At 42.0% G+C, this 13,897-nt stretch overlaps 1 protein-coding gene across 1 annotated transcript in view; it reads left to right on the top strand.

Moving 5' to 3' along the window:
• The window catches only part of rgmd (RGM domain family, member D), a 28,231-nt gene extending 15,816 nt beyond the window's left edge, over positions 1-12,415 (top strand). The window contains exons 2-3 of the mRNA XM_034180259.1: positions 1,986-2,494; positions 11,714-12,415. Of these exons, the coding sequence (XP_034036150.1) occupies positions 1,986-2,494; positions 11,714-12,409 (1,205 nt within the window). The 3' untranslated portion in view covers positions 12,410-12,415. The remainder of the gene's footprint in view (positions 1-1,985; positions 2,495-11,713) is intronic.
• Positions 12,416-13,897: the final 1,482 nt, after the last annotated feature.

The raw sequence follows: 13,897 nt of genomic DNA, 5'->3' as shown, positions 1-13,897 counted from the left end.
GGTACTCCTCAGGCACCACCGTCAGATTGGGGGGGACTTTTACCTCCTCGTTAGCAGTCAAACCGGGGGGAACCGAGGATCCTAAACACTCCCGGTGGCAGGTTTCGCTCCACTGAGCCACAACCCCAGACGGCCAGTCAATCCGGGGATTGTGTTTAATCATCCATGGGAAGCCCAAAATTACGCGGGAGGTAGAAGGAGTTACATAAAACTCAATCTCCTCCCGATGATTCCCAGACACCACCAGAGTTACTGGTTGTGTCTTGTGTGTGATTAAAGGAAGAAGGGTGCCATCTAGCACCCGCACCTTCAATGGTGAAGGGAGCGCCACTAGAGGGAGCCCTACTTCCCTTGCCCATCTGCTGTCCAGCAGATTCCCTTCTGACCCCGTGTCCACCAGTGCTGGGGCTTGAAGGGTTAGATCCCCACTCAGGATCGTAACTGGGAGGCGTGCAGATATGCGTGTGTGTCCCACGTGAATGTTGTGACCCACCCTTAGCCCAGTCTCTAAAGGCGAGTGTTGTCGTTTTGGCCGTTTGGGGCAGTTTTTCTGTATGTGTTCTTTTGAGCTGTAGAGAAAACACTCCCCGCGGGCCAACCTTCTCAGTCTGTCATCTGATCTTATTTTGGCCCTGCTTGTTTCCCTAGCAACGTCAGCAGGGGGAGCTGTTACCACACGGAGCACTGAGGCTGTGGAACGTGGGGACGGCGGCGCCTTTTCGGACCCGGGATGGAGAGGGACGGCTCGTGCCCGGCCACGTCCTTCGTCTCGCTCCCGACGATGTTCTTCTAATCGATTGTCTAATCGTATGACCAGGTTGATAAGCCCGTCTAAATCCCGCGGCTTGTCCTTAGCCACCAGATGCTCCTTTAGGACCAAAGACAGTCCATTTACAAAGGCGGCGCGGAGTGCAGCAGTATTCCAGCCGGACCTTGCAGCCGCGATGCGGAAGTTGACTGCATACTCGGCTGCACTCTGACGCCCCTGTCTCATCGACAGTAGCACTGTTGAAGCGTTTTCGCCTCTATTTGGGTGATCGAACACCAGTCTGAACTCCCTCATAAACTCAGTATATATCGATAGAAGCCGTGAATTCTGCTCCCAGAGTGCCGTAGCCCAGGAGCGTGCCTCACCTCGAAGCAAATTAATCACATAAGCCACCCGGCTGGAGTCCAACGCGTACATAACGGGACGCTGTGAAAAGACGAGCGAACACTGCATTAAGAAGTCTGCGCACGTTTCCACACAGCCTCCGTACGGCTCTGGGGGACTTATGTATGCTTCAGGGGATGGTGGGGGGGTTCGTTGAACGACCATTGGAATGTCTATATTTGGCCCCAGGACAGCAGGAGGAGGAGCTGCAGCCGCGCCCTGTATGCGCTTCCACCCGTGCGGTGAGAGCCTCCATCCTACGATTGAGTATGACGTTCTGCTCGGTCATTAAATCCAACTGAGCAGTGAAGGCGGTGAGGATTTTCTGCAACTCACCTACCACGTCTCCTGCTGGCGCCTGTGCACCCTGCTCTTCCATTGGTTGTTCAACCGATGGTTGACACCCCTCGGAATCCATGACGTTGGCCGAGATATCCTGTTGGGAAAGTGTAGTGACACGGACTCACAACAGGGGCGTAAATGAATGGACAATGGATGAGCCAAAAACAACAATTTACTGTTGTGAATGTGCACAACGAAATACAGACAATCACACCACCAATCTCTGGTGGTGGGCCAGCAGTACCTCCTCTTCAGCGGCCCACACAAAAATTTCACTTTATTACCTGCAGCAACAAAGCAGACCCTTAAAAGTCTGTAGCAGTTCTCAGTTTTGCCTACCAATCTTCATTTTTGCCCGAAAATTTAAATACCTTTTCAAGGGAGAAAAATGTGACTTCCAGAATATGTATTATAAGTCTTACTCTAATTCTGCAATAAAGTCTTAATATGGAAATGAAATACTGACTATCTTTTTCTTTTTACTTTGCAGCTCACTGCCAGCAGTGTCGAATCCAGCGTTGTAATGCAGAGTATGTGGCTTCGACATCACCCTCTAGTGGTCTGCAGGAGGACGTAGCTCTGGATGTAGACTACTGCATCGCGTTGCGTGCCTATGCTCTGTGCACCCGCCGACAGGCACGGAGCTGCAGGGGCGACCTCGTCTACCACTCCGCTGTCTTCCGCATTAAGGAGTTATTCTCTCAGCATAACTGCTCCAGTGATGGACCCACCTCCTCAGCCAAGCTCCCTAGTACGTCCCGGCCAGCTGTATTAGAGCTGTGCAACTATGAGAATCGGGCCCTCATGTCAGATTCAGCTGGTCAGCAGAAGTATGCCCATTGTGGATTATTTGGAGATCCCCACCTACGGACTTTCAGAGATGAATTTCAGACCTGCAAGGTGGAAGGGGCGTGGCCTCTGATTGATAACCGCTTCCTGTCAGTACAGGTGACCAATGTGCCTGTTGTCCTAGGATCCAGCGCTACTGCAACAAACAAGGTAAATAGGATTTACAGGACTGGAAACTAAAACCGTTGATCCTAATCAGTTACCTGCTCAGAACTAATATTGCTAGGCATCGGAAAAGCCTAGGCATGTACCGTGTAAAAGCAGGAAATGAATAGATAGATAAGTAAGTCCATCCTCTCTAGTTTAACATGACAACTCAAAAACAGTAAGTGTTATTGTCTTGTAACTCATCACATTAAAATAACATACAATGTGGAGAAACCCTTTCACATCTGGTGAACTTTGATGCACCAGATCAATTGAAAAAGCAACTTGTAATGTCCTAAATACATGTCTGTCACCTGCTAGATGCTTAGTGGATGCTAAATTCAGAGCAGGTGTTGTTTTAAAAGACACATGTTTTCCACATAGAAATGAGGTTAATCAGAGCAATAAATAGGTGTTTTCTGACTAAAAGCTGCAACTGTGGAAAGGTTTTATATGAATGTAACAGAAGCAGGAACTTCTTCCTTCTCTGTCTCTTCAAATTTGCATATCACTTTCTTTCATTTGTAATGTCTGATGGTCACAACTGTGACTGCTGCTTGTTTAGGTAATTTAACAACAACAAAAGCAGGATATCCTCACATCAGCCCCTTAATTATGATGATTTGGCTATTTATTCCATTTTATATTGTAAATATGCAGTAACGTTTCATGTACTGACTGGGTTTTGTCCAATACAAGCAGTTTAAGATTTAAATGCAGTTAGGGGTGAAACGATTAGTCGAGTAACTCGAATAATTCCATTACAAAAAGTATTCGAGGCAAATTCTGTGCCTTGAAGCTCCGTTGTAGTGCATATGCCAGGCCTGTGTGTGGCACTGCAACGTCCTCTCCTCAGAAAAAAAAATCAGAAGAAGACTAGAGCATGCACAAGCCGTGTAAGAGCTAATCTGTAGCACCAAAAGCTACAGCTTTCCAATGTGACACAAAAGAGTAAAATAAACACTTTTAAGAGAAAGCGGGACCACGCTTGTCATCTGAAATGTGCATTTAAAGTGAAACTGACTCCAAATATGACTAAATAAGTACTTTTATTTATCTTCGGAAATGCGCGCCGTTCTCAAAACGGTAAACGCAAACGGCACTTGCCTTTGCAGATGTACAGTGGGAAGCACTGCTGCCTCGTCAGGGCTCGTAACATCAGATCTTAAAGTTCAGAGTCCATGGTATGTGCCCACCCCCCCCACCCCCCCCAAAAAATGCCCAGTACTCACAAACGTATTTAAACATCCCTTATTTATTGTTTCAGCATTCTAAAGAGACGGAGGAGGGAGGGAGAGAGAGTGCTTCATGTACTGTTTTGAGAATGGAGCGCATTTCCAAAAATAAATAAAAGTACTTAATTTAGTCATTTGGAGTCAGTTTGGTTAAATCGTCGCATCCCGTCCAGAGCCCAGTTTTTCCACAGGCTGTGCTCACGTTCACGTGCAGCCTGACTGACTGAGGATTACACCGACCACCTGCGGTTATGGTCCTGTGTCAGGGGAGTCCTGAGCTCCTGACACTGGGAAAGATCCAAAACTTGTACAGACGTGAAATAATAAATAGTTACCCACGAAAACAGAAAGGGATACACTAAATTTGACAATCTGCGTGGTGGTGCAGCGACATTGTGCCATTCCTTAGGGAGAGCCCTGGACTATTGATGTTGTTTAAAAATGCAAAAGTAATTTTTATCCGATTACTTGAATAATCACCAGAATAATCGATAGAATACTCAATTACTAAAATAATCGATAGCTGCAGCCCTAAATACAGTCCTTTGTGAATCAGCACTGTCCTGTCTGGGTTGGGCGATGTCTTCTTAATTGGAAAATCACAATGTTACATTGTGATGGGCAATTAAATCATTGGGGGTTTTGGGTGGTGTACTTGGTATGTACTTCGAATTATGCTCTTTAAAATTGAATGACTATTTCTTTATCATTACAAAGCTTCCCTAACAGGCTGAGTAACAGCACACTCAGGTGAATGTCCAAAGCAGCTGTTGCCTAGTGGTGCTCAGTGTAGCTAAGCTACCTCGTCCACCACTCCAAGTCATTTATCCATAGTCCCCCTCGCATGTCTGCATAACTCCAGGCAGGCAAACTCTTCTTGATATCTCCAATTAATTTTTTGGCACATAATTTTTTTTCTGAGAGTGGCAGTAAAGCTAGTCACTCCTTGCATACCACTGTGGCCACCAGGCTGACCAGCAGCTCACATTGCTGGAGCGCAGTCATCAGCCTGCCTTGATTCATGTTGACTACATCATGTCTGAGCTATAAAGACTTTCCACCATCCCCCATCCCTCATTTGTACAGTCTTTGGCTGACACACCTTAAAGTACATAGTCATCAGTGCTCACTTTGATCTCCAAGAAACTCTGTGATGTGAACAAATAAATATCTTGTAGTGTTACAGTAGTGGGATTGTGGAACTGGTGTATGGCAGGCAGGGAGGTGTGGCATCAAGATGGTGGCTCCACATTGTGATTTCGGTCAGCCATTGGTGATGGGCAATTGAATCTTCCAAATGCTCAACCGTATTCCTGTCCAACACAATATCACTTTGCTTGTTTGCGTTCCTTTTTTAAATTAAATAAATGAAAACAAGGTGTCCTTTTTAAAAAAATAAAATCCTTAATTGTTATATTAAATTGCAGCTTGAACAGTTCCAGTGAATAAAAAATAGCCTTTGTCAAAATAATAAAAAGTAATTAATAAATATCAAAATTTTTTAGATCAAAATTATTTTTTTTAGGCAAAGGCTATAGGCCCAACCGTTGGGCAGATAAGTCATACATTGAACATTACACGCCCAACTGTTGGGCAAATAAATATAATGTCATATCTTATTTGCCCAACCGTTAGGGCAGATAAGCCATACATTGAACATTACATGCAGAACCTTTGGGCAGATAAATATAATGTCTTATTTTAATCGCCCAACTGTGATAGTGTATTTGACATATTTTGTTCATCTAAACTACATTTTTTACACCACTCTTTAAGGCTCTGTTGTGGCGTATGTTTTCACACATTTAACAGCGTTGTGTTTAATTACTGCGACAATACCGCAATGGATCAAAACAGACAAACTTCATAAGCATTTTGAACGGAAACCTGTTAACGACAACGAAACAGTTTTTGAACAAAGTGCTGCTTGTTGGCTGTAAGATGGTGTTAGTTTGACACTGTTCCCTGGATGTGAAGAGCCAAACAGAACCGCTTCAGATCACAGCCCCTCCACAGGCTGCGAACCCTCCCGCAGCCGGCAAAAAAATATCTGCCTTTTTTCCCTCCCCTGTTGAAACTGGAAGTGAGCTTACAAGCGCGCTCATTGGTCGGTTGTGGTTGGGCGTATATGTTCGCATATTTACTTTATTGAACGTATAGCCACTCTCTTTTCTCTTTTTACCACATAAAGATACACAGATTTTAAATTGTTAATGCCATAACAGCAAGAAAAGTCTCAACTATAAATAACTTAGATTTTTTAACTATCAAGTAATCAAAGAAAATAGCACAGTGCAGTTTCATAATTCTTTTTATTTAATGTACACATTACTTTTCCTGCTTTTATTTGTTTAAAAATAAATGCCCAAGGTGCATTATGTTAATCAAGAAATTATCTCAACAGATAAATTTTGGTTTTAATTTACAAATGAACATCAAAGCTTCCTAAAGAATCTTTTTTATTGTTATTAAAACTATTTATTTACAAGTTTTCTAATGTAAGAAAAGTGTTAACTTAAAAATGTACAGTAATCAGAAATTAATCTTGAAGTAAAAACACATTTATAAGGATTTTAAGGTGACCAAGAATTTGAAAAAGAGTATCAATAGCTCCAACGCTCCTGCCAAAACTAGGAAAATTGAGAAGTGAATGAAGATTTAACAAGTTGATGCATTAATGTACCATAAATACTCCAATTGATCCATTTGAATTGATAGTGAGAATTATTATCACTTACTGAGGCGTTGCTGGGCCGATAGCATTGATTTACATTTACGCTACCTGGCTATACCTGCCTGCAGTAACGGGCGGGTATCCCAATACCCACCCGCTGTACATAAACTGATGATGTCATAGCACGCAGCCCAAGAACTGTCCGCAGATGAAAAGGAGAAAAGTGTGTGTTGGTCCCAATATGGATATTACAGATGATTTTCTCATGGATAGTCCAACAATGAATAGCAGCCAAAGCAACCAGCTTGATAAAGGACGCACTGGTGAATTTGGAGAGCAGCGCGCACCAGCCAACACAACAACAGTTAAAGTGAGCCAACTTTTTATGTATGCGTTTTTGCTTGGTGTCGTGCGTTTTGAAATGACATTAAATATTGTTGATGTGATTCCACGTGTTGTGTATCTCAGTAAGTGATAATAATGCAAATAACATGCAGTTGTCATGCGGTATGCATTTTCTGAGTCTAACTCGGGCGAATATCTGTCATTTTGGGCGACTGGGCATGAACGTTGGGTCTCTGAAAATGCATACCGCCCTCCAAAAGCATGTTATTGTATTATTATTTTTTTTTGTTTTTGTTTTTGTTCTTTCAGTTGTCATTTACTGTGTACTTTTCTGAACCGCAATGTATGTTTTTGGATTAAAGGCTGGTAACACAATACAAGTTGTGTGGAAAGACCAGTGGTGGGCACAGCTAACCAAAAAGTTAGCTTCGATAACCATTAATCAGACTGAAAAGTTATCTTTTATGACGATAAACCGATAAACTGTCCAAAAAATGATCTTTATTACAGATAACTGCTAACTATTAGTATTGATTTGGACGCGGCCACATCAGATTACACTGTCGGCTTCAGATAAACCAGTTTCACTTTAAGAGCCACGGGGGCTGCTGAGTAAATTCAAGGATCACAAACACAAAAAGAACGCACAAAAAATGATTGGATAAAGAAAATAAAACCCCAAACACTGTCATCTTTCAAAAGCAGTAAAACACAGTATTAGAAGTCACAGTTTATCTCAGTATTATATACACCGTCATTTACGAACTAAAAGCTGCCGCTTTTTTCACACACTTTGATCCCTGCGGCTTAAACAACCAAAATACATCCATTAATACATTGATTGGCAGAGTAAAATACACGTAGTAAATATTAATTCTTACCTGTTAGTTTCAGTGGGATTTATCTGAATAAATAATCCATGTTTTAAATCCAAAACAGTGTCTAAACATGAAGAAAAGTCCCTCCCTCTGTACACACAGCTGGGTGATTCTTTAACTACGGGCACTATTGGCCTTATAAATGTAATTTCCACCACACCATTGCCTTACAATATAAAGCGCCTTGGGGCAACTGTTTGTTGTGATTTGGCGCTATATACATGTGCTCTGATGTCACTGTTTATCTCCATAGAAACTACCCAAACAATCTTTCATACAAACTGTTTAAAGGGACATTACAGTGTTGTGGTGGAAATTACGGCAATAGTGTGGGACAACTACATTTTGTTTAAAAAAATCACAACAGTTACATGACATTGAATATCCCCAATTATGTTTTGATTATTTTACTGATATTTTATTCAGAGATATTTTAAAACATTAGAAAAAACATTTTTTTACCATTCATTTTTATCATTGAAGATCAAAAGTCTGGGTGTGGGACAAGCACAAAACGGCAATATTTGCATATAATGATGCTGAAAAAAGGTGAAAAAGTCATTATAGACTACTAGAACAAATTTCTTAAAACACTTTAATTGTAAAGATAACTATAAAAGTGTGAAATTTCCCCTTTTTCTGTTTTTCATACAATATGATCAAAGGACATAATAAGTGCCCGTAGTCTAAGAATCACCCAGCTGCGTTGTGAGAGCTCCTCTCCCCCACCGAGTCTTAGCGATTAAATTACACCCACAAAGGAATAAAATAAAATAATGTCAAAATTAGTCTGTTTTGTTTTTGTGTCGAGTGGACAAGTCACTGTAACGTCCAAAGTGAACCTGAACTACACTACCCACAATGCTCCCTGCGTCGACCGGCCAATCACGTTTTGCTCTTAATGATGACGCCATCACCAAACGACAGGCAGCCAGTCTGCTCAGTGGCTATAAACACACAACAAACAGACGAAAATGTTTGATTTTAGGGTTTACAAATGTTTTTGACCGTTAAACTTTACCAGCAAAGAAAATGTTAGCGGACTGAAAGTTATCGGAACTAAATTTATTGGAAGATAATTGGTCCGAGGATGGTTTTAAAACTTACCTGAAACGCTAATCCGATAGCAAAAACATTAGCTTCGATAATTATCTGCTGTTGGATTAGCTGAACTGTGCCCACCACTGGGAAAGACTGGGGTGGAAAACTTGACCTGACCCAAGAAAAAAAGAGATTTTTTTGGGGGGGGGAAATAGACCTGAAAATGCAGCAGAATGGATCTGAGATTTCAGATTTTTCTGGGGGAGATCTCCACAGACCCCCACCAGGGGCTTCAGGCCTTTGACCCTTGCCAGAAATGTTCTTTTTTTTTTCCATGGCCCACTTTCATCACTGCTAATAAATATTTTAAATGTGTTCTCCCAAGCAGGCACACTACTTGGCAAAAGTCAGGACAAGTTTTTTTTTTTCTTCCCTGTGCTCAGCTCTCAGCCACATCAACTCCACCAGTGCTCAGTTTAGTGGGCTCATGATTGCTCAGGGAAAAGGCAGCAGACACTTTGTCCTCAGTTCCTGATGTTTTGGGCAGAATCTTTGGAACCAGAAATGTGGCAAGCTTTCAGCATGCTGCCTCAAGTGGAGCACAAGGCAGCAGAGGCTGTTTGTTTTTAAGAGTCTCCGTTCACAATAAATGCACAATTCATTTTTTTTCTGTTCACACTTTAATTCCACTGCATCGCAGTTTACATAGTTATGACTTTAAACACATCACCATGACAATAAATCTGTGTTTCACATTCTTATGTAAACTTGGCAATAAATCTGCATTTCACATGCGTGCCATGGGCAGCTGTCACGGCTCAACTATGAACCGTTACACAACTAGTACTCAGCGCTTTTAACATTTTTCCACCGTCAGTACTCTGTTTTAACCTCAGTGTCAGTTCCAGTGTCTGTATTACAAATGAATACTTTTACACATGCATGTTTGTAGCTAACGGACTGTGTGAGCAGGCTGAGTGCTTGCTAGCTTAAACACGTGACTTAGTCGTCATTTCATGGTGCTTCTCTAGCCTGTGGAATTCCTTTTGTGCTGCAGCTCCCTCAGATCTATGAGGAGACAAAGAGGAGGGAGTCCTGCAGTGGTGTTGAAGCACAGACGTGGTTGAGTGCTCCACCTTTAACACATGGGTGGTCATATGGTAGTGATTAACGCTCCCTCCAACATTTTCCTCCACTGCCGTGGGGTGGAATGTTTTTTCACCCCTTTGGTCAAATAATTAACTTTTTAGCTTTCTTTGTAAATATGGAATAATGTGGAAAAAAAGAATAATAATTGGAGAGCAACTTCTTGGTCAACTGAATCAGATGAGTTGTTTCAGCTTCATTGCAGAATCCTTCATCATGTCTTGTATTTAGCCACAATTATGTATGTAATTGAAAGTAGGCATGTTAAACTGCTTTTATTCTTGAATATTAAACGTCATTGTTGCCATCTTTACTGAGGTAGCTTATATAATTGCAAAATGCATCATTGTCATGTGATTGGCGACATACAAGTGGTGTAAGGACCATAGTTGATCTGTGAGCCGTACAGACTGTCTCCCCCACCGTTCGGCATATATGTGAACCACAGATTAATTGCAAAGTTTACAAAATTATGATTTTGTGATATGGCGACTTGTTTTTAAAGGGATAACTATATCATTCCGGTAGAATCGAGGTAATATCACAGTCTAAGTGGCGGTTCAAGCAGCTGCACATGCACGTTAACAGTCTTGCACTGTGCTTGCTGCACGTTCAGCGCACTTCTGGATAAAAAAAAACAAACAAAAAAAACAATAGAATCTCTCAAAAATTGAAGGAGTTGAGGACAAAATGTACGTCGTCTCTTCTGTTATTATTTTAAGAAAGGCAATTTTTTTGAATTCATTAGTATAGTTCATGTTGCAATTTAACAATTAAGACCCAGTACACGCTGGAGGGACTACATCTCTCGGCTGGCTTAGGAACGCCTTGGGGTTCCAACGGAGGAGCTGGGGGAGGTGTGTGTGGATCGGGAAGTCTGGGCAGCTTTACTTGAGCTGCTGCCCCCACGACCCAACTCCGGATAAAGTGGAAGAAAATGGATGGATGGATTTTATTTTTAAAAATTGGACACCTTGTTTTCATTCATTTCAGTCCCCAGCTTCACGAACGGAGCATCACGCTCAAAGTGCTTGCACAGCAGAGCTGGTAGAACGTCCAGAGCTCTGGAAAATAAAGCATATTCATGACTTTATCTGAGTATCTACTCAGCAGGACCACTGACCTGAATTCATTTGGATCAGAGGGTCGGAGTAATGTATTTATCCTGAAAGGGTTATAAATAAAGTTACTATTGTTACCCTCCACGTTGTGGAGCCCATGGCAAACCTGTAGTTTTTGGATGGAGCGCTCATATGCTCCAGTGTCACTGTTCTGGAGTTTTTTTTTTTTCAACTGTGAGAGATTCATCTGTCCAGTATAACATCTGTGCAGGTTTAAATGTAATCACAGGCACCACTTTGTCAGTACTCAGTGAGGAACCAGCCTCAGGGCTCCGGTTTTAATGTTTCAAAGGTGAGTCGGAAAACAAATGTGTGTAGGTGACTGAGCGGGATGTGAGGAACAGTCATGTTATGAAATTTAATTGTTTTGTGTGAGGCAGAGGAAGAATAACTGGTATTTGTGTCATTTACAGCATTAGTTATATGTTTTGAATAATACTGGGCTGTAATGGTGAACAACAACATGGTATTTTTTTTACTTTATCATTCTTGTGGACTGCTGTCAGTGGAATTTAGAGATTAATTAACATCAGATAAGAGAGAAAACCACTGGGAGAATGAAAGCGTTGTAGGCTGCTGTTACATTAGTTGTTTCTTGCTGCCACCTTGTGGCTGTCATTGAACCTGCTATTATTTTTTTGGGGTTTGTTCCCAGGGTTATGTAGCATTTCTGGAAAGAAATGAGTAATGCACCACACTTGAAGAGTTAATAGTTCCGAGGTGCAGCGGAACGCGCTAATGCTCTTAGTCACAATACAAAATGTTCTATTTGTCTGTTTCAGATCACAGTGATCTTCAAGTCGTACCACGGCTGCACAGAGCAGAAAGTGTACCAGGCCACCACTGACGATCTGCCCGTGGCCTTCCAGGATGGCACACGCAGCGGCGGTGAGAGCGGCAGCTTAATGATTGTGGAGCGCGGTGGTTCTGGAGCAGGCCGCCACGTGAAGATCCAGGCCCGCTACATCGGCACTTCCATTATAGTCCGGCGCGTGGGCAGCTACCTGACCTTTGCCATCCGCGTGCCAGAGGACACCCTGGACTTTTCAGAAGACAGTGGCGGTCTGCAGCTCTGCCTGCACGGTTGCCCGCGCAATGAGCTCATCAAAGAGCACACGCTGGGCCGTCAGGGCACGCAACCCCGCCCTTCAGGTACCGGTCAGAGCACCAATGCAGAGCTGGGCCCTCTGCGACCGCCTCACCAGACCTACACGGTGGAACGGGCTACAGCCAAGTGTAGGGAGACTCTGCAGGTGGAGGACGTGTACTTTCAGTCGTGCGTGTTTGACTTACTGACCACAGGGGACCCTGAGTTCTCTCTGGCAGCTTACGGCGCTCTGGAGGATTTAAAGGCGCTGCCTCCCAGTAAACTGAAGCAGAACTCCCCGAGGACACCTCGTGTTTACAACCAAGCCGCAGCAGTCAGCAGCACCCACTCACTCCTCTCACTCCTACTCCTTATTCTGCTGCTTTTGTAAAAAAAAAAAAAGACACGTGGAAAGAAACAAAACTGAAGCACTACCAGCTTGAGGAAAGAGTGATACCGTATGACCTCAAACATATATGTTTGTGGATTTTTTTTTTTTTAAGTTTTGGTCTTTTCCTTTTTTGTTCTTTGGCAATTGAAGGATTTCATACTCATGAATTATGACGTGTGCTTGCGTGCGTGTGTGTGTGTGTGTGTGTGTGTGTGTGTGTGTGTGTGTGAGTGTTATAAAGGGGGCCTGTACCTTGTTTGCAGTCCAGTGCAAAACACTCTGTTACTGGTTTAAAACAAAACACTAAACTCATACCTGTGTACTGAAGTCATGGCAGCTAATTGTTTGTGTCAATATCTTCTTTTTTGTTGATACGGTGTCAGACATCACGTTGCACAGACTCACCAAATGCTGAGCCGCATACATATACATAATGTGCATTATGTAAACTGGGCATAACTTTCGTATTCTGTATAATCCAGTGATATCAATAGCACTTAAAAGGTTTTAATCCATGCTTTTTATTTTTGTTGCAATAGTTACACCAGAAATCGTCATTTTGATTACATAAGTTCCAACAACCTTTTGTAAAAACTACCTATCCATAACCAACCATGTGGTGTTCTCAAGTGTTACTCTGTAAAGCGCTCCCTCTTCAAGCTGCAAGGCTTCCAGTTTTTGAAGACAAATGCAAATCTTTACATAATAATATATTAAGAGTGTATATATGTGTTTTATATGATGTACATTTGCCTGTGTATAGATTAACTGTAATATGCTTTACATTTGTTGTGTTTGGTAGATTTTTTTTTTTTTTGAGTTCTTTAATTCAAGCAAACTAATATGTTGTGCCGTGCGTTGTTTTCTATATTAAAGTGTTGGACACAAGTGTTACTCCTTTTATCTCCTCATTTATTATTTAGATTTATTATTAATCTAAAATTTGAAGTTTATAATAAGGATTTTAAAATAATTCTAAATGTGTACATCGTTTTCTACTTGTGCTTAGTGAATATTTGTTTCAGCATTTATAATGTTATAGCATTGTACAATAAGTGCTGTTAGGTGGGTTTCTTTGATCAACCTTGCTCCTGGAGATCACCCATCCTGCATGTTTTCCAAGGAGCAAGAACGCAGCTCATAAACAATAATAGACTTGACTCATCAGCTGCAAGTACACGGAAAATCTGCATACCAGGTGATCTTCTGGAGCAGGATTGATGACCTTAGATTTTCAATTTAAATGATAGTATATCTATTTTGTCAACACAATGGAGTCAACAGCAGAGTTAACTTACACTTGCTCATGATTGTTATATTGTAAGCATATTTACTAATCAACTTACTTTTTTTTAACACAACTGAAGGCATTGACCCTGGTGTGCAATTAGAACACCATTTCAATGATAAGCATTGCGTGAGAGCTGAGGGGTCATTTTAGGTCCTTGGTGAAGGAGGTCCACACACCAACACTTACACTTACAACAG

Source organism: Thalassophryne amazonica, chromosome 10 (genome assembly GCF_902500255.1).
Source record: "Thalassophryne amazonica chromosome 10, fThaAma1.1, whole genome shotgun sequence".
Taxonomy (NCBI): Eukaryota; Metazoa; Chordata; class Actinopteri; order Batrachoidiformes; family Batrachoididae; genus Thalassophryne; species Thalassophryne amazonica.
Note: the sequence above shows the minus strand (reverse complement) of the source record. Positions and strands in the feature narration are given on the sequence as shown.